Source organism: Chanodichthys erythropterus, chromosome 18, assembly GCF_024489055.1.
Source record: "Chanodichthys erythropterus isolate Z2021 chromosome 18, ASM2448905v1, whole genome shotgun sequence".
NCBI classification, from domain to species: Eukaryota; Metazoa; Chordata; class Actinopteri; order Cypriniformes; family Xenocyprididae; genus Chanodichthys; species Chanodichthys erythropterus.
The window spans coordinates 29,741,860-29,763,268 of NC_090238.1; the positions used below are offsets into that span (position 1 = coordinate 29,741,860).

General features: G+C 37.6%; 1 protein-coding gene across 1 annotated transcript in view; it reads left to right on the forward strand.

Annotated features, from left to right (window-relative positions):
• Positions 1-20,740, forward strand: part of peli2 (pellino E3 ubiquitin protein ligase family member 2) — a 28,764-nt gene extending 8,024 nt beyond the window's left edge. The window contains exons 2-6 of the mRNA XM_067367857.1: positions 2,972-3,101; positions 10,918-11,019; positions 13,464-13,661; positions 13,934-14,122; positions 17,450-20,740. Coding sequence (XP_067223958.1) covers positions 2,972-3,101; positions 10,918-11,019; positions 13,464-13,661; positions 13,934-14,122; positions 17,450-18,040 — 1,210 coding nt within the window. The 3' untranslated portion in view covers positions 18,041-20,740. The remainder of the gene's footprint in view (positions 1-2,971; positions 3,102-10,917; positions 11,020-13,463; positions 13,662-13,933; positions 14,123-17,449) is intronic.
• Positions 20,741-21,409: the final 669 nt, after the last annotated feature.

The following is a 21,409-nucleotide window of genomic DNA, read 5'->3' on the forward strand; positions in this document are numbered from 1 at the left end:
TTTTTTTTTTTTGGCTTGTATTCCCACACCTGACCTGTTATTGTGGCATCATCAATTTCAGATAAACGCGTCCTTGAATGGCACATCAAACTGTGATAGGCCACTCTTTATACTGCTTAGACATCATGCTGTCTCCATCTGAAAGCTGAAGTAACTGCTTTGCATTCATGTATTGTGGCACTTTCTAAGGAAACTGGTTTTAGACAGACTCCCAAGGCACCATCATGTCTAATGATCTAGAACAAATTCAAATGAGCTTTAGTCACAACCAAGCAAGTAATTAATGGCTATTTCTCACTAAAAAATAAGTCATACGTTGACTAGTTTTAAGTGAGATGGCATTCTTTCCACGAACCGCTCGCACAGGATCATGAGATAAAGGCAGAAAAGGATGCATCTTCAAAGTCTGACTAGATAAAGACATCTCAGTAGACCTCAGTGGATTCAGACATGGCTTGGTTCTTTCTCAAATTGTGTAATATTTCTAGTGATAAGCATCAACAGGATGTTGAGGCCTCTCTTAAGTGCTGACATCATGCACGTCGTAGGGAATCGATTGTAGATTAGAATTTTACCCTGAATCCTTGTTCTCATGAATGCTGTTTGAAAAGAACCAGGAAAATCTTATGAAGCAATGGGATGAAGTCTTTGTATTGATAGCATTAGTCTAAGGTGTTCTGAGCACCATAATGCGTTTATCTATGAGTAGCTTATTAAATATAGTAAGTTTGATCATGTTGTGCGAGTAGAAAATTATTCATTTTTATGAATAAGTGACAATTACATTTTAAAGACTATACTTAAGTTTGCATGCAACACTAAAAAGAACCTAACCTACTTCCTTTTAGTGTTGTAACTTCATGAGAACTACACATGCGGTTAGACAGGAACATTTACATTTACATTGGGTCTGTCACAATTCCTTGATTAAATTTGAGTCCTTATTTTAAAAATCCTCGATTTGCAGTTTACCCATGTCGATTTAACCAACAAAATACTGGAAGTGGCGTATTCCACAGAAGAGAATCCATGAACTGCATTATTAGATCTTTTTCTAAGGCTGCGCAATATATTAAAACCATTTAATTATTTACATGTGTGCAGGTTACGTGTTTCTTCCAGCATCTCAGAGCGACACCGTTCACAGCAAATAAATGCCGCTCCATGTAGCTCGGTTAAAAATCTCAGTAGCTTGGTTAAAAATCTCCATCTTCGCTTATAACGTTCAATGCAACGTATGCCATTTCACCAAATTTGTAACACAAATAACTTATAAACATATGGCAACACTGGAGAATACATCTGTATGTTTCCAAAAATGCAAATTGTTGTTCATCGCGATTTTAAAATAAAAGTTTAAACCCTCGATCTGAGTTTGCATGTCATCTGCGTGTTCTTGTTCAACAAATTACAGTGGCTTTAGCATTTCTATCATTAAAGAAGTGGCTAAATAGTGAAGATTAAGTGAACAGTTAAGTTAAATGTTGTTTGGCCAATATTAAACAAGGATTTGACGTTTAACAATGACTGTTACCATTGTTATAATGCATAATGTTTGTTTGTTATATAATGTATATTGCGTTTTGTATTTTAACAGTGTTCAATAAAACCACAGGATTATTTGCTTTTTATACTTTATTTGAACCAATTGTTAGTGCCTCATTGTTATGCATGTGTTTGAAGTCATTTTAAAGGTATTGTTCACTTAGGTCTGTTTTTATTACATTTTATAAAAAAACAATTAACTCGATTAATCATCAAAATAATCGACCGATTACTCTATTACCAAAATAATTGTTAGTGACAACCTCAATTTAAATCACGTTACTCGTGGGTTGCATCAATTACATTGATGTACCAAAGCCAACAAGCTTACGATTCATATTTAAATTCAACCACACCTGATTTATGAATATGAACACACCTAATTTAATAATGTAGGTGGATGTTGTTGGATGTACTGTACCTAAATGAATTAATGTCCTATTTATTTCATTTTATTCACTGATAAAATCTATGGACTTGTTAGTGTTTTCTATGCTGACTTAGGCTGGAAAATCAAAGTAATTGTTTGGTGATTTATGACTTTGTAAAATAATCATATTGTGATGTCTGAATTTAAGGCTGATGTAACAATGGCATGACATCACTTTGAAACGGTAGCTCTATGAATGCTGTGCGACACCTTTTCTCTCCTAAATGAAGCTCTGTTTTGCTCCTATTATGCTGCCAGTAGAAACAACTTGCAGTGTAATAATGTTAAAAACAAATCTGACCTCAGTTGATCTTATTGTAAAAAAAAAAAAAAAAAAACATGAAAGGGAACGGTTTTCTTTGCATTCACATTGTACCTGTATCTTGCATGCAGGGTAACAGTAAAAACCTCATGTCTTTATTTTTTTTATTTTTGTGGAGAATGAAAACATTTGATATTCTGTATGAAAGTATATAATTCTAAATGTGGCAGCTTGTCATTTTTATTTTGTACCATAACTTGTGGGCAAAAACATTTAAAATTTTGCAAATTTGAAGATTCAATGTATTTAATGCTCTTTTCAGTCGAGCCGTACATCTTTGAACACCGCTGGAGAGGGAGTTTGGGTGGGCGAACCTCTCTGAGGCTGCTAGAATCACTGTATCGCAAGCTCCTTGTGTGCTGAATATGTGTAGCGCCGTCCCTATTCTTTGAAGCACATGCCGCATACTGTCTATACATTCATTTAATTGTGGTTTGATAATAGTTTAGAGGCACTGTTAGTTATACCAGCATGTTTTGAATGAGTGGCATTACAGTACATAAGAAATCTGTGTGGTTTTCTGGATTCTGTTGTTCTTCTAAAGTGGCAGAGATCTCTAAAGCAATGAAGCACCATTTTCTTGAATTGGAAAATGATATTCTGTGTTTGACTCCTTAAAGTGACATCTCCCTCATATGGTGTTATCTAATTTTTGATTTTCTTTGCTTAAACAGGTACAATGGTTCACTCCCCAATGGAGACAGAGGGCGAAGGAAAAGCCGGTTTGCCCTTTACAAGAGAGCCAAAGCCAATGGTGTCAAACCCAGTACTGTACACATCCTTAACACGCCACAAGCCAGCAAGGTAATCCCATATAAAACCTCAAAACGTAACTGTACTGCCTTTTTGTACAAATTATTTTGTTAGATAAATACCTTAACCAAGTTTAGTGTTTTGTTCTTAGTATTTAAAAAAAAAAAAAAAAAAATTATATATATATATATATATATATATTATATATATATATATATATATATATATAATATATTCCTCATATTTTGATGATTTAAGCAAACTTAAAAACACACATCTCCTCCAAACATCACTTTTGGTATATTGTGTGTTTGGTGTGGTTAGAGCCACAATAGTGCTTTTTAAGACCCTGCTTACTGTGGACTGATGGGCTCAAATCATCACTAGTGCACTGCTGCATTTTTCCAGTTGCCAAAAATGTCTTCATTACTTTCATTTCTGCAGTTAGAGCATTGATCTGAAAATGAGAGACGTTATCAAATTTCTTACAAAAAGAGTACCTTGACGATCAAGCCTGTATCATTTTATCATTTATCTGTATCATTTATATCTTCATTGGAAAGTGCATGGTCTCCTCCTCTCTGCTGCCATCATGTTATTCCTAACTAGGTTAGGATACAGCTCCAGCACTCTTAAAATAATTTCGTAGCTGAGACGTGGGCTGCATCCAAAATTGCATACTCCACAGGTGACAAAAGATATCAAAATTCACAGTACTCATAAAAGAGTAGGCACAAAGTACCCGGATGACCTGCTACTTTCGGTGAGATTCAGAAGTGTGCATATGATGGACACTTTACTCTTACATGAGCCCATGGGAGAAGATTTGTGAATGTCACTGAAGCAATGCAACTGACGCTGGTAGGTCACGTGATAATGACAGTATGGCGAATGTAGTACATCCGGATTACATTCATACTACACACACCTGTACTATATAGAACATACCTTTTAAGTAATTACTTGTTCAAAATAAGTACCTACCCAAGAGAGAATGCAATTTCAGATGCTGCCCTAGTCTTAACACTTAGGAACCTTTATGAATCACACATTTAAGTCTAGGAATAAGAGTAAAATTGTCATAATTTTGCTATTTGTTTGGTTTTATTTGTGTGTATTTGGCAGCATATGCCATTTGTATTCTGAAGTATTTAGAATCACTGAAGAGAGAATTGGGAGCCATCAGAGATTTTTTTATTATTTTGCCCTTCTCACTCCCACCCCAATAATATACTATTATAAATAATCTGACATTAATGGCACAACCGAATGCTTTGCCCTTTTGAAGGTGTGGCCTTTCAGTTTATATTTTACAGCAAGGGTGTGTCAACTCATTTTAGATTGTGGGCCATGGGGAAAGGTTAGCTTAGGGGGCTGATTTTTGTTTGTTAAACCATGCCATACCCATGCAAGCGCATGATAAACACACGCTCTTGTGGAGCTTGTGAAGTCCAGAATCAACTTTATGCAATAGCAATACATGGAATGTGAAAGAATTCATTTCAAATTCCAAGACTTTCCAGCTCCACACATCAGAGAGAAGTTGTGGAGTATGTTGGATCATTGCCCAGTTGTAAAGCTGCGCAATGCAATGTTTCGTTAAGGAGCATTGTGATTTTAGTTACTCCACAACATTGGCTACGATAGCATATTTAACCCCACCTTTTAAGTCTCTGCTTGCTACTGGAACATTCTTCAGAGATTTACAGGGTGGTACTAAACATGGGTGGAGTTGAGTTGTAAAACGTTTACTGTCATTCAGAGCAGCCGCTACCACTAAACAAAACTGTGCTGATACTTTGCCATCTCCAGATGTTATTGTAAAAATGCATGGAGCTGGATCACAGACTATCCTTCCCTCTGATACTTAAAGTTTTATGGGTGACGCAGTGTTTGATATGTTTGAACGATTTAATCAGCCAGACCACAACTTTCAATTCCAGCCCACATTATTCCAACTCCAGTGGTAGTATTTTGATTGTAACTTCTATCTCATTGACTTAACTTAGACATGTGATTTTAATGTGGTTGGTGACTCCTCTGTGATGATTGCTGATGACTGCCTTTTTCCAGTCAGCTGAAGGCAAACTGCCAACAGCCGTCATTGTCTGAGGAGATCTTTCTCAATGATAGCTGCTTCATTACAGCATTCAACTGTTCTGTTCCAAAACCTAGTGAGCTGTCCAACTAGACTGAATTTTAAGGCCATAGGCATTAGGGATGCTCCAATCAGGATTTTTGCAGCTGATACAGACTACCGAATGATTGACTGATACCGATCCCAAATATTCAAGCTTTATGTAAGTGAGATGTAAGCACTATGATGACTATGACGGTTTACCTTACACCCTCAAGGCATTTTTAATGATTTCACGTGATTACAGAACCCCTCCCGCCAAAACAAAATACCAATGTATCATCAAGTACATGGTCTCATAACCTTTCAAATTTTGAAAAAAAAAAAAAGATTATTTTGATAATGTTTGGAGGTTCTTATGTTACAACACTGCTGAGAGAACCCCAGAAAAAGTGATGCAATTTGAATTATTTTGTTATTCATGCCTGACATGATGACTATTAGAAAGTGTGTGTGTGTGTATGTATATATATATATATATATATATATATAATATATTATTATATATATATAATAATATAATATAATAAAAAAAAAAAATAATTATAATTATATAGAATAACAAGTAATAAGATCCTGGAATTGAGATGACCTGCTCTAAATAAAAATGCAATTTACTGTGGTTTAATGTTTTGCGAAGTTACAAAGCAGAACATGGCTAAAAAGCCTCATCTGTATGCTGTTTACATGCATTTTAGCTAGGGTGGTGGTGATACTTTTACGATATGACTGCAGTTTAGTCCTATTGGTTAAGATGCTCTGTCTTATAAGTCCAGCGTCTGGCAGCATTTTGGTTTTCCAGTCACGTGACAGGACGACGAAAAAAAAAAATAGACAAAATTACAGACAAAACACAAATATAGCTTTGACACTTTGAGACATTTCCGCATTCGAAGCAGTACTGACAGACTGGGAAGATAGGTGCTGCAACAATGTAAATTTGTGGATTTTTTTTTTTTTTTTTTTTTTTTTTGAACATTCAGGAATGAGGTTTACTAGAATAGGTTTTCAAAAACAAAATCAAGACTTTTTTTTTTAAAGGTTTAAAATTGCAATGCAATGTAAATTTTAACATTTAGTGACCTTTTCAAAAAGGTTTATAGAGGACAACCAACTTGAAGGAGGTCACCTACAAGTGGCCAATTGTTCATTGTGCTTGTTTGGTCCAACAGAGCAGAACCCTAAAGCTACGTTAGGTCACAGGCTGAGAATAGCCATGGCATTGTGCCACCTTGCATCCATTATCCTTCCTATCTCCTCAATCTTTACCTACCTGATTCTAGCAGGGCTGTACTTTTCTGAAGTTTACTCCTCAATAGACTTGCCACAATATCATAATTTTCACACCGGTCTCGGTGTTTAAATGGATATTAGGTTAAAACACACTGTCTTGCATTATTTTTAGTTTGAATTTTAAGTGAAAAATAATAAAGGAAATTGAATTTATACATTTAAACTTACAGCAACTATACAATAAGACTATTGTATTTAAGATATTGATATTGTTGTCATAAGTTTCATTCATAATGTTCTACACAAATAGTTTATGGTATAAAACATGTTCTAACATAAAATAAAACCCTGGTATCGCCCATATTACCATAGAAGATGGCAAGTCTTTGAAGCACAGCTCTGTCTTGCTTTCTCAGTTGACTGAAGGTGTGAAAAACAGCCAGTCGCACTGCAAAACATAACCATTCGCAAGCTTTGATTGGTGCATCTAAATATTGTTCCAGTCGCATGCAGTAATTTTGCAAATGTGACTGAAGTCACACTGTAGAGCCCTGTTTAGTTCTTTAAAATTTAGTCTCTTTTGGTGTCATTAAAAAAAAATAAGAATGTGATATATTTGTGCCATGTTTGTTTAACAGAAAGACCCAGGCTCCATAATTGAAGTCCCATGAACGCAAGGAATGTTTTCTTCTCGCCATGAAACTCGCTGGCATGCTGTATTTTTGGGGAAGTTTTGTTACTGTTGGCTGCTTATTATCCGTCCGCAGTGCCTCGTCAGAGCTGAAAATAGCCCAGCGCACAGTCATCTGTGAATCACGCTGTTCTTTGGGGTCACAGTGCTCTGAGGTGAAAGGCCTTCTGTGTCTCCAGGCGTCAGTCTGAAAGGGTTAACTAAAAAAACGACCAGTTCTCCAGCAGTGACACAAGTGCAGCTGCATCATTGTAATGTTAAAGTTGAACAAAGAACAGGCTCTGCGATTGCTCAGTGCACCAGCGAACTCCTTTCAGATAATGGGTCACAAAATGTCACTAAACTATTCCAGGAACAATATGTGATTGTTCATGGATGTCTTGGAGGTTTTTTCAGAGGTTAGAGTTGTTGCCACTTGCACTGTGGGCTGTCCAGTGCTGATGGAGGGTACAGTTGAATTGGATCCTGTGGCTTGAGGTTGGTGGCCGCAGCATCTCATCATGTGTTTACAACAAACGTGAGGCCCAAGCTGCTCTGGCGTCTCACAGATGGAGCTGCTTCATATACACTGTTGCCCAACGGGTGCGGCTCCACTACGTCTATTGTTTGGGGTGTTTTTTTTGTAGCTTTTGTGGCCCACTGTAAAACAGCAGTGGGGGATTGCTGGATTGACCCCCTGTTGTGACCTGGCAGTGAGCATGGAGAGCTGCCTAATGTTTCACCCTCAAGCCTCTTTGTTCCACTTTACTATGGGCACAAATGTGCCACCAACAATAACGTCCCAAATTTTAAACTGGGAGCCGGTCATACACGCCAAACTATGAGTCCCGTCACAACATTGAAAGAGGCTGGGTGGGTTAGATAAAAAATTAACAATATTGTGACATTTTCCCTTTTGACAGTGCTCAGTATATCTGTACTCATGTGTTTGTTCTGAAATGGCTAAAAAGGCAGAATGTCTTTTGAATCCATAATTATGATCAAATGTCTATCTACCACAGCTAGTTAGATAAATTACTAAATGCAAATAATACATTAAAATCTATTAAATGAGATATATATATATATATATATCAGTCAACATTTGAAGTGGATCAAAAAGGTTCATCAAGTTGCCCTAAGAAGGTTTTAGGACAACTTTGAAAGGTTTTGATCCACTTCAAATGTTGACTACTGTATATATCTATCTACTACTATAGATGCTTTATATTCTTTACAAGTTTCTTTTAAACTTGCTTGTAGTGGTACCTTTTTTATTTATTTTTATTTATTTAAAAAGTCATTATATTTACTGAAAAAAATCACAGGAACAAAAATCTAATTGCAGTTGCGTACTACTAGCTTGCTGCTTATAAATTTGAAGCAACTCGCTGTTAAAGGCACAATATGTAAGACTTTTAGATTGTCATTCCAGTTTTACTAATATCGATCTAATTACTGCAAAATGCAACAAGTCTCATAGCAGCCACTGAGCGAACGCACAGAGTAATGCTGTAACATACTCAACACACTCAAATGTATTTAGTATGATTGTTTTAACCATGTAAAACAGCGCTGCATTACCCCACAAAAGCATAATAAAAGCTCTGCTGGAATCGAGACTGGTGTTTCGCGCAGGTGTCTTTTTATTAACATTCGCTCCAGCGGCCTTGTCCCGCTCCCACGGCTCTCGGCCCATCCTGCTTTATACCACCGTAGTAAAAACTTTAATACATTAGCTCATCCATGAACATGATTTCCGTCCGAGTCTGTCGGATTGCTTTCCATTGGCTGTGGAGCTGAAGACAATGACTGGGATTCCACACTCATTCATGGTGTCCTCAAGCTATGCCTTTGTTTTGAAGAAGCAACCTCTAGCGGCAAAAATGACATTTTGTGCCTTTTAAGAAGCATTTGAAAAATGGAGAAATGTGCAGCACTTTCAATTCATAACTTATACAGAATATAACTGTAAAATGTTATGTTGTAAAAAGTTATGCATTGGGGGAAAGTATCTCAATGTGTAAAGCATTTTATATGCTTAAACGTATTTTGGATCCTGTTTTACATTTTTGAACTATTCATTAAGTTTGATTCCCTTCCACAATTTCAGTTCTTTAACAAACTCTTAAAATATCTGACTTAACTGTGTTGAGACAGAGTGAGCACACAGCTGTCCAACTGACACTTTTTTTTTTTTTTTTTTAATTTTTTTTTTTTTTTTTTTTATATATATAAAGTAAAGTTGCATAAAGTGCATTTACATGATGTCAGTTTTATTTTTGTTCTTGAACAATACCAGTTTGAATTTTAAAAACTTTGTTTTAGGATTAGAAACTCTTTATAGACTCAGCCAGAATCACTGTTTAGTCTGGGATATATCAAGGCATATGTGGGGCGTGAAATTTTGGCTTTCAGTATGCATATGTGAACTGCTTGTGACCTCCAGTGTTATTGAGAACGGTGTTATGTGCACTCGCACAGTCCTGTGCTTAGCATATGAACAGTGGACAATACAGTTTTAAATACAGTAATGTATTAGTTAGTGTTATATAGAAGCAAACCACCTTCCTCTCTTGGCTGTGTTTTTCCATTGTTGCACACTAGTGTAGTTACCATGACCCAGTTTCCACTCCCTCTTGAGCACACGTGATAGAGATGTGGGTAATTTGGAAATCACAGATTAGAGGAGAGAAAGGGTGAATCAGGAAGCGAGAAATAAGCACGCTGGGAAATTGGCTGTATTTAAACACTGCAGCACTGTGGTTTGTCTCAAGACACCAGAATAGTGTTCACACAGACTCTGCTTTGAAGTGAACTCAATTCGTATCGCAACTAAGATCATGCGTGCATATCTGTGATTGCTAATTTTTTTTTTTTTTTTTTTTTTTAAAGTAGAATTGATTAAGAATAGATCCCAAACCATACTTTTTCATTTTGTTAGTCATGTGATGCTTGCTCTTCTTATGCTCTTGGCTTGAATCATGTATGATTTATTTATAACAAGCTGCATATGACAGCTGTCTCAGTAATAAATGTTTGATGGGGTGTGTTTCACATAGACAGTAAAACACTCTAAACTGTACATGTCTGTTACAGTGGTGTTTTGGTTTTGGACGAACTTTAAGCATTTACAAAGGTCAGAGTTGTTAGTAGTGCTGCTTGCTAACCTTTTCACATTTCCGTTTAAGAGGGCAAAAGGCATATAGAGGAATCGTGTGAGGCCAATGCAAATATTATTGCAGCCTTCCCTTTTGCTCCACCTGCATCGAAAAAATCCACAGCAAGTTTTAAAATAAGTAGACATTGAATGAAAGAATAAATATTCATCGATAATGCTGTTTTTTTTTTCCTTTCAGTCAGTTCTTCTGTACCTATATTTGAAGCTATAAAGGTTTAAGCAATGCAGTGAAATGTCAAAATATCACATTTCTCATGCAATATTAAGTCTACTGATTTTATTAATTCAGCAAACAACCTTGATAACTAATAAGTGAATGATCCCTTAGCTAGATTTTGACTGCTAAATTAATGAGCCTAAAATAATTTTCTTTTTCTGAGCCATTAGTTTTTCTTTTGGCAGACAAAAGAAAGAAAGAAACAAAAAATGCATGTAGCAACTTGGCAAGTGCATAATCAATCTTTCTTATATTCACTCTGTATTTTTGCGGCAAACATTTCACAAACTACATTTTCAAAAAGTGTAAAAATCCAGTAATGCATTTGAGAACTAAAAACCTTTCTCTGTGTGCCACTGTATTAGATGAGATGTTTTATGTTGTAGCAGGAAACCCTTCCTGACAGATGCTTTTGTTGTGTTGTGACAGGCAGTGAACTGTAAGGGCCAGCACAGCATCTCCTACACGCTGTCCAGAAACCAGACGGTGGTGGTGGAGTACAGCCATGACAAAGACACAGACATGTTCCAGGTACTGTTCTTAAAAAAACCAAAAAAAAAAAAACACTTTGAAATATCTTCTCCTCTGTTCCTTTGTGCATAAATTGAGTGTCTGACTATTGACTGAAGTTGGAGAGAAAGAGATTTGCCAACTCACAGTGTGTCTGACCTCCACCACAGCTAATCAAAATCTGTGATATGGGACACAATTATATCGGCTCCCTAAGACACATGCTCAGATACAGGGTTGCGAATGTGTGCTTGTTTTTGAGGTCTGGTCTGCGCACGAGGGATCAAGTCATACAGCTTGTAGCAAATGAGAAGAAAAGCAAAAACGGGAACCAGCAACAGGGACAAAACAGAAACTCTCTCTATAAAAAGGAAATAAAGTGGGACCGTTGCATCTTTATTTCAGTAGAAGTATTTATATACAGGATTTAGTGCACTAAGCACCTCTCTATTCTTGGGAATTTCCATCCCACTTTTAAAACTAAAATAGGCTCTTCAAACAAGCCCCGGCACATGCATGACTCTTTTCCATCCTGTTTACTGTGAAGATAAAATAGTGTAGGGACAGTAATTGTCACTCCGCTCCAAACCTTACAAAACAAATTCTGAAAGCAGTAAGTTGTTTTTGCACTTGATTTTATGTTCCCAACACACCTGAAGACGTACAGAATCTTTTGCTGAAATTTGGTGATTTTAAGTTTAAAAGTAACAGTAAAGACTTTTTTACGTTGTTACAAACATTTCTATTTCAAATAGATGCTATACTTTTTAAACTTTCTATTCATCAAATAATCCTGAAAATAAAAGGTCAGTTTCCACAAAAATATTAAGCAGCACAACCATTTTTAGCTGTTAATAAGTGTTTCTGGCACACCAAATCAGCATATTAAAATGATTTTTGAATGATCATGTGACGCTGATAACTGGAACAATTTCAGCTGAAAATTGTGACCAATCACGGAAAGTAGGGACACAAGTCGGTTCTGGGGCATTTTGAGTTATTCACAGATTCTGAAAGTGTAGTCTCCAAGCTTTCCAATGGGGGCAATAACAAAAGAAACAAAAGCCGGCGTATCCGATTCCAGTAAGGAAATACAAACAGATAATGACACGCCCCTACTGCAAGAGAGAATCTCCGAAAAACAAGCCGATTTCAAAGTTAAAATTTACGCTTATAAATATACCAAAACTGCTATCTAAAACACGGAAAGGCTTCTTCGTCATCTCTACTAAAAGATTCTGCAAAAAAACGAAAATCACCATTTTTGAAAAAAAAAAAAAAAACTTCTTTCTCATTTTGCGCGAATGTTGTGCTGCCGACTTGTGTCCCTGGTACCCGTGACGGGTCACAATTCCCCTTTACCATCACAGGGGAAAGTTACATTTTAAAGGGGACCTGTTATGCCCCTTTTCACAAGATGTAATGGAAGTCTCTGGTGTCCCCAGAATGTGTCTGTGAAGTTTCAGCTCAAAATACCCCACAGATCATTTATTATAGCTTGTCAAACTTGCCCCCATTTGGGTGTGAACAAAAAATGCCGTTTTTGTGCATGTCCCTTTAAATGCAAATAAGCTGCTGCTCCTGACCCCCTTTCCAGAAGAGGGCGGAGCTTTAACGGCTCATGCTTCAGTTGCTCAACAACAAAGCTGGAGAATCTCACGCAGCCAAAATGATGATTGTCAGTAACGCTGTTCAGCCTTACATTGTTCAAACCGGAGTCGGACACTGATGGCTTTTAGACTTTTAGAATAATTTTAGAATGCAACTGGAAGTTTCTGAATGGTTAGTGGATAAATTTATGTAGTTGCTGTGGAGTTGATTCAACTCCTCGTCTAGCATGTGCATCATGTTAGTTTTTTTGTGCAAATCCAGCGTTGAATTGACCCTCGTTTGTGAAGCAGTCTGGCGTAAAATAACTGCATGGCAACAACACTCTACTACAACAACTCTTCCTCATCTCCAAAGTAGCCCAACATGGCCTCACCCCCTTTGTTGCATGTTCCCGAGGGCAGAGTTTATGCAAATTTTAGGGTTAGTGATGTCACCAACCCGGGAAGCAGCTTGTTGTAGTCCCTGCCAGCTGTTTGTTGTAGTCCTTAAAAGCGATTTCTGTAAAAGAAAATATCTCCCTTTCTCTCTTACTGTTCAAAAGTGGTGTTGATAAGATTGTTTATATTTATAAAAAAATGATGATGATGATAATGATGATGATAATGATAATGATAATGATAATGATGATGATGATGATGATAATGATGATGATAATGATAATGATAATGATAATGATAATGATAATGATAATGATGATGATGATGATGATATTATTATTATTATTATTATTATTATTAATTAATAATTTGTTTTCCCTAATATTGTTCTTTCTGAAATGACCTGTAATATAATTGATCAAATTGTCATGTCATACGATGTAGCTGAGAAACTTTCATTCTTCTTTCGTATCTTAGATCGGTCGATCGACGGAGGGCCCTATTGATTTTGTGGTGACTGACACTGTGTCAGGTGGAGGGGAGAGTGAGGACACACCCATCACTCAAAGCACCATCTCCCGCTTTGCCTGCCGGGTGGTGTGTGAACGTAACCCGCCCTACACGGCGCGCATCTACGCTGCAGGCTTTGATTCTTCCAAGAATATTTTTCTCGGAGTAAGTGTGTTCTCTTGACTGGTCTCAACATGGAATTGTCTGTGGGATACATTTCTCATCAGAGTTACAAGAAGCTTTATTAAGCTTTTATTTATATATGCTTGTGTATGCGCTGTCTGGTGAAGTATCCACTTCTGCTGATCCAGTGGAACTGATCTAAACTTACCTGGTAAATATAGGTGTGTCTGGCTAACTGGAATGGCTCGCCCATGTGTAACTAAAAGAGTGCCCACATTTTTGTTTATGTATAGTAATTAAGTCTCTCTCTGTAGGAGAAAGCAGCCAAATGGAAGAATCCAGATGGTCACATGGACGGGCTGACAACCAATGGTGTGCTAGTCATGCACCCACGGGGCGGGTTCACAGAGGAGTCCAAGCCTGGTGTGTGGAGGGAGATATCAGTGTGTGGAGATGTTTACACGCTGAGAGAAACACGGTCTGCTCAGACTCGAGGCAAACTGGTTAGTGCGTCAGCTGCATCTGCTCGATTTAGTTTACAATGTAGCCAGTCTCATTCAATCATCAGTTCACTTACAATTCTTTTTACAGTTGTGATGTAAATTCGAGCTTAAATTTAAAGGAATACTCCACCCAAAAATGAAAATTCGCATTTACTCTCCATCATGCTGTCCCAGACTTTTTCTTCAGATGAACACAGAGATATTTAGAAAAATGATCCATCTCTGAGAAGTGAGAACACATAATGCAAGTGGACTGAACCATCAAAATTGATGCTTCAAAATCCACACAAAACATTGAAGCATCAACTTTGAGGGTTCAGTCCACTTGGATTGTATGGACTCACAGAAATGGATTATATCTCATTAAATAATGAGAGAATTTTCATTTTTGGATGGAGAATCTTCTTAACCAATTAAAGAAACCATCTAGATTTGATCATGTCAAATCTTGTTAAGGATGACCCCTAAGCTGAGTATTAAAGACGTCCCGATCACCATGCCCTGACTAGGACACTCTAGCTTTCTGCAAGAGAAGTAGCAGTACATCTATATTATGTCTTAGTCAGACCTTTTTTTTTCCAGTGTTTAGAAAGTCATAGTTTTCTTTGTGCTACATGTTAAAGTTAAATTCTGGGAGAAGGTTAAAGATGGTGTTTTAAAAGTGTGTAAAAATGTTAACTTGGACTGCTTTGCTTTCTTTTAGCTAAGTTACTTTGAGTTATTTAGAGCTGTACTATATAAGCGTCAACAGTATGTTTTTGAACCTCTAGCTCCTCCTAGAGGACAAATGTGGTTCTGCACTTTTGCATTGTTTACCAGACAACCAATTTCAATACCACAGCAACTGTTTTGCTAATGAACACTGCTAAAGGTAATTATTAACTTGTATATATCCGTGAGTTTTAATTTATTACTGACTGTTTACTTTTGTTTACTTGAGAAATAGTACCCAAATTAAATAAACTGTGCTTGAAGTTTATCAGGCATCTACTAGCAGTATCTAATACATTTTTAGAAATTGAAGAACAATATCCATACATCCATCAAGCCGCTTGTCTTTTGTGGGGTTGTGAGAATGCTGCTGTTGATACCGATGCAAAATTTAATGTCCCCAATTGAGCTATGCTGCATGTCTTTGGGTTGTGAGGAAAACCGGAAACCAATGCAGACATAGTGAGAACATGCAAACTAGAACTTTTCCACTGAAATGGTTCAAGCGTGGGTTCTGGGTCGGTCCCAATTCTCGAACTTTTCCGTGTTTCCACTGCCTGAAATGGGGTTCCAGGCCAGAAAGATCAGTTCAAACTTGCTGGTCTTGAATGGAGCCAGGAGGGTGGAGAAATGCTGATACCGTCTACAGCGTTCTCATGGAGAAATGCTGCGTTGCATTACATTGCTCCTTGAGTATAAATATATAAAACAAGAAAGCGAGTGAATCAGAATCATGTCACCATTTGATTGTCAAGACCGTGCAAACAAGCAGCTGATTTGCGACAGGCTGGCCAAAAACTAGTAAGAGTAGATGAGAAATTCACGTGTGCCAGAGCCCATTCTCAGAGTTATGGTTGTAAAGCCTTTATGGTGTAATTTGACACCAAGTATTCAAACACTACTGGCTGCATGCTACTTATGATTAAGGCAGACTGTTACTAACCGTAGGCTAAACTTGCTGACCAGCTCAATGGGGAAAAAAATCTGACAGTGTAATTTTGCCCTTCAGGTATGGACTAGTTGCACGAGGCCGCCATTTTGGATTTTCGATCAGTATGCATATACACTTGCGGTTTCACTTTATGCTGGGGAAAGCCGAAAATGATCTTATAGTTGTTTATAGAATCTGTTATATCACTTAAAACAACTAAGATATATAGTACAATCACATGAGCCAATGTCATTTAAATGCATGCATGCATGGGTTAGAATAGATTAATGAACTCATGATGCATATGCATATAGCTACAATGACAATATGCCTGTAAATATACAACTATGATTAGAGTTGTCTGCCTAAAATGCCTTGTGAACATTCACACGTTTGCCCTTGGATAAATTTATTTCCATATTTCTCAATTCTGAGCGCATATTTTCACTTACCTACATCAATTACTCCATCAGTATGATCACATAGCTACTTTACGATTTCTTTCCATCAATAATCTTTTTAGATAAAAACAAGGGCCATGAAAAGATTGCGATTTTAATTTACATTTTTAACTGTAGCACAAACAGTTTAATATAGGTAGCCTTATTTATTTATATATTTTTTACCTGTGGTAAAATACGTTTTCTGTTGCTTAGATGAGACGGATGTATGCAACAGATACTCTTGACTCGTCTCACTTCAACTAAACAAATGCAGTAATTAATAGAAATGCACAGGGGAAATACAAACACTGAAAATTATGCATTTAAATTACATTGGCTACTAATAATATAGCTAGCAATTAAAAATGTTACCAAATAAATGTACTAAAGCATGCACTGAGTCCATATCATATTCCCATGTTTATTTATCTTGAGGATTGGTGCTTCGGTTGACAATAGCAAACATTAGATCTTTATGATGGCCCAGTGTTGTTCCACGCAGAAAGAGAAGGCAGTTTTTGAGCCATTTAGTCCACCAGCTGTCAGAACAAAATAAGGAGATATATTTCATACTTGAGTGTTTTGTATGGATGAAGAGATCTGTGGATCACCGCTGAGCCTGAACTGCATAAACGGGAGAAAGATTAAAAGTCAAAGATCGTGTATCGTTTCCACACAGAGGTAACGTTACACAATAATATAACAAGGATTTCTTTCGTCTCTGATAGACTGCCATCTTTTCTTTAATTAAAAAAATCTATTATATCTAGCCAAGTTTCATATTTAAGTTTCTTCCAGCAGCAAATGCAAGCGTCACCAAGACCAGAAGGGCATGAGCGGAAGTAACCGTGCGCACAGTCTCATCGCCCCAGCTCACCGGCGCCATCTTGTGCACCTAGTCCATTCTTGTTGTAAGGCAAACTGGGTTTAAAGGTCAAAACCGACATTAGAACAAGCCTTTCTGTTTATCAGACCTGTGATAGGAACAGTTAACCAGTTAGACTTCAGTGAAAAGCAGTTGTATTTAATTAACATCTTGGGTCGACTCCCAGCTGAGCCAGGAGGACTTTCTGTGTGGTGTTTGCATGTTCTCCCAATGTTTCCTCACATGCTGGGATAGGCTCTGGTTTCCTCGCAACCCTACACACAGTAGGACAAGTGTGACAGATGTTTTGGAAAGTGGATGGATGGAATGCTTGTAATGAATGCATTGCTCAGATGTATGTTTTATGTGTCGCTCAGGTGGAGAGTGAGAGTAACGTCCTGCAGGACGGCTCTCTGGTTGACCTGTGCGGAGCCACACTGCTCTGGCGCACAGCCGACGGACTTTTCCACACCCCTACTCAGAAGCACCTGGAGGCCTTGCGGCAGGAGCTGAACGCAGCCCGGCCTCAGTGCCCTGTGGGCCTCAACACTCTGGCATTTCCCAGCATGCAGCGCTGTAGCCGTGCCCTGTCCAACGTACCCACTCAGGAGGACAAACAGCCCTGGGTCTACCTTGCCTGTGGCCACGTTCACGGCTACCACGACTGGGGCCACCGTTCTGAACGAGACCCCAATGCTCAAAGAGAGTGTCCCATGTGCAGAACCGTGGGCCCCTATGTTCCTCTCTGGCTCGGATGCGAACCGGCCTTTTACGTAGATACTGGCGCACCGACGCATGCGTTTGTACCTTGCGGCCACGTGTGCTCTGAAAAGTCAGCCCGATATTGGGCGGAGATTCCTTTACCGCACGGCACCCACGCTTTCCATGCTGCCTGCCCCTTTTGCGCTACCCAACTCAATCTGATGCAAAAGTGGGCCAAGCTTATCTTTCAGGGGCCTGTAGACTGAGCGCATAGAGGAGGTCACAATGAACTGGTGGACAGTGGATTATTACGTAATTGAAGTGGAATCCATTATGCTGAAGGACAGTTGGTAGAAGGCGCGAATAAGGACCGATTCATACCGCAAGCTGTGAAGCTGCCCTTGAAATGCTTATGCTGGAGAGCAGGTTTTTGCTCCGATGACATGGTGAATGACAGGAGATGTTCGTCATGATTTCCTGACAGTTATTTTGTCTACCGACCTACAAGATGTCAATTCACACCCAGCATTACCACATCACTCAGGAGATTTAATACATTTATATATAGGATACTTGGCTTTAGATTCAAGGTGCTTCGTTCGGTTCTTGATGATCATCCTTCCTGTGGAGTTTTGTTGCTTTAATAATCCTTCCGGTGAATTCCAAAGAACTTGATTATCTGGTTCTAGTGTGTCGAGTTGGAACTAAAATCTGCAGGATGGTTGGAACCCCAGGAGCAGGATCCATTATTTTAAGTATTTCTATGTGTGGGAACTCCCATATCCTAAATTCCACTGAGGACTTCTACAAGGATCCACATGTTGGAGCAGTGATTTGGGAACTGCAATACTAAAATGGTGTTTTCCAAAGATAAAAAAGGGTGATTGTTTAGTTTTTGTTTTTATTTTATCCTTTACATGAAGAGCTACCAACATAACACTCCTTAAGGTTTCTGCAGGAATACTGATCAGCCACAGTGGATGCTTCGTTTTTCAAATGGATTGTGTACAGTGGAATTAGAGTAACTTGTCATGTTTAGCCTAGTCCTCCATGTTCACCTACTTCAGTGATCTCAAGTATTTGGAAACTAACACATTTTTTCATTTGTCTCAATGGTAGAAGATTTTAAGCTTTGATGTAAAGGTATTTTTATTCATACCGGGGTAACCGGTAACAAAATTAACAAAGGATGTTGCCAAATATTTTTAACAAATAGTTTGTAACTAAAAGTATAGTTCCTGGTGTAATTTTTACCACTTGAAAAGCGTGTTCCAAATATATTGGTAATATTCATTGCTTGCCATTTTCCCCTGATTTTCCACATGTTGATGTTGCTCTACAATCAAAGCGGATGTGAAAATTGTGGATTCTGCAATCAGCATCTAGACTCTTCCCAAATGTGGAAAATTATTAAATTGAGATTGAAAACAATGATGGTAGAGGTTTGACGTACAGGTAACCATTTCTTACTGGTCAAAATTAATTCTATTTAAACTGTGTTTTATAAGCTTGTAATGAGATTAAAATGACTTATTCCACTATTTTCCTAAAATTTATACAGAGATGGTTTCTTATTACTAAAGACATTTTTACAGTGGTGTCAAGTTTTTTGTTTTGTTTTTTTAGGCACACTGAAGGGTATTTTTTTAAACTGTTGCATTTACAGAGCCTTTTTTTTCCTTTTTACTCACTGAAAAGTATTTTACTACACAAGCCCATGTACAGATTATTTGTTTGTTAAAACAGATACTAATATATTTATTCAATATGTACTTTACTGTGTGGTAGGTGTCTGTATGAATGTATCAGCCTGATCAACATCTGGTCATCATTCATTTAAGTGCATGCTGCGTCCTCATACTTGTGTACAGTTGGTAGTCATAATTTCTTTGATGCTCAAGCCTTCTGGTCATGCTTGTTTTTGCAAAATAACCCAAGATTCCTACCACACTCAATGTTACTTTCAGACCCAATATGAACACTGTAAAATGTCACCTTAGATTTCATGTGTAAATGAAATATTGAAATGTTCTGTCGTCTCTTTTATATATTTTGGATATTCAAGCAGTTCTTGGGGCGTAAACACCTTGTGTGATAAAACATACATTTAGAGGGATGTTCTGTAAAGCGGATATTGAAACATATTGTGAAATCGTCACGCCAAAAAGCAGAATGAACTGGGAATGGGAAGTATATTTACTTAAGCAAAGCTACTGTTTATTAATAATGATGCTGATATGAGGCTGTTCCATGTAGCATTAAAGGTAGGGTAGGCAATTTCGGAGAGGTTAGCAATAGCAAGCTAGCTTTGAAAGCATTAGATCCCACCCTTCCTTCACAGCACTCTCCAAAGCCATGCCTCCTCCAAAACACATGAACGCACACAGCCAGAGCAGAGTCTGCATAAGAGACGCCATTAAATTACCTCAAGTCTCTTAGCACATAACATTACAATAATAATGAACGTAAACAACTTACAGAGCTCTAAATGTACCACCTGACTGCTGCAGATTAATTTTGCCGTTGATAGTGTTGACACAGAAACACGAGTTTGAGGACGTGAACTGCTGAATGTGAAGAAAGTTTCAACCAGTTTAACAAAAAGTGTTTATAAAAACATTGCCTACCCAACCTTTAACTAAAATAAGGCCAAGCGTTTTTTTTTTTTTTTTTAATGTCAAATTTTCTGAAAAAATACTTTTGTTTTTGTCATTTCAAATTCCAGGAAGCACAATTCATGTGTAAGAAATTGTAAATTTAAGCAAAATTAGGCACAATAAACAATACATTACAGAGCTTTATTGTTTTGATTGCAACTTCAGAACAAATGCATTTTTCAGATGCAGAAAAAAGTGAGTCTTGGCCATAGGGATGTAATAACTTAAAGTAGTTCATCATGCAATTACTTTGCATTAATACACTCCATGGTATGCTTGAAAAAGCAGGTGTAAATAAAGGACATTTCTCTTTCAAAGAACAGATTTAGGGGTCATTTACACAAGACTGTTTTCAACTAAAAGCGGACAAGTTTTTATTCGTTTTGACCCTTTGTTTACTTGACAAGTGTTTTGGGGGCCTGAAAATACAAAGTTTTGAAAACCGGTTTCAAAGTACAAGCTTTTGAAAATGGTGGTCATGCCCATGCATCTTACATGTTCAATCTATAGGTGCATAGTGTTTCTTTTTTTAAAAAACGCCAGACACTGACCGGCAGCATGATACCTTTTCTAGTGGTTTTGTGGATCTGTGTGAATGGGCATCATTTTGAAAACGTTGTCATCTAACGTTTCCATTTTTAGTACATCTTTGTCGTGTAAATGTACCCTAAAGCCCAAAGTGTAGTTAACTTTTTACGTGTACGCGACACGAATTTCGTCATCAGAAGAGTATGCGTACCTCTCGCATTCAATTTTAATTAGTTTATCCACAAGGTAGTCAAAGAAAAACTGCATAAACGGAACAGACCGCAACGCAAACTACAACGACAATGGAGGCCTACATAGATGAGAAGTTGTGCAAAGAGGTTAGAAAGTACCCTCATTTGTACAACTCTAGCATGAAAGAATACAAAGATGTTTACATGGGTTGTAACTCGTGGCGAGAGATTGCTTAAAACTATGCATGCGTCAAATGCC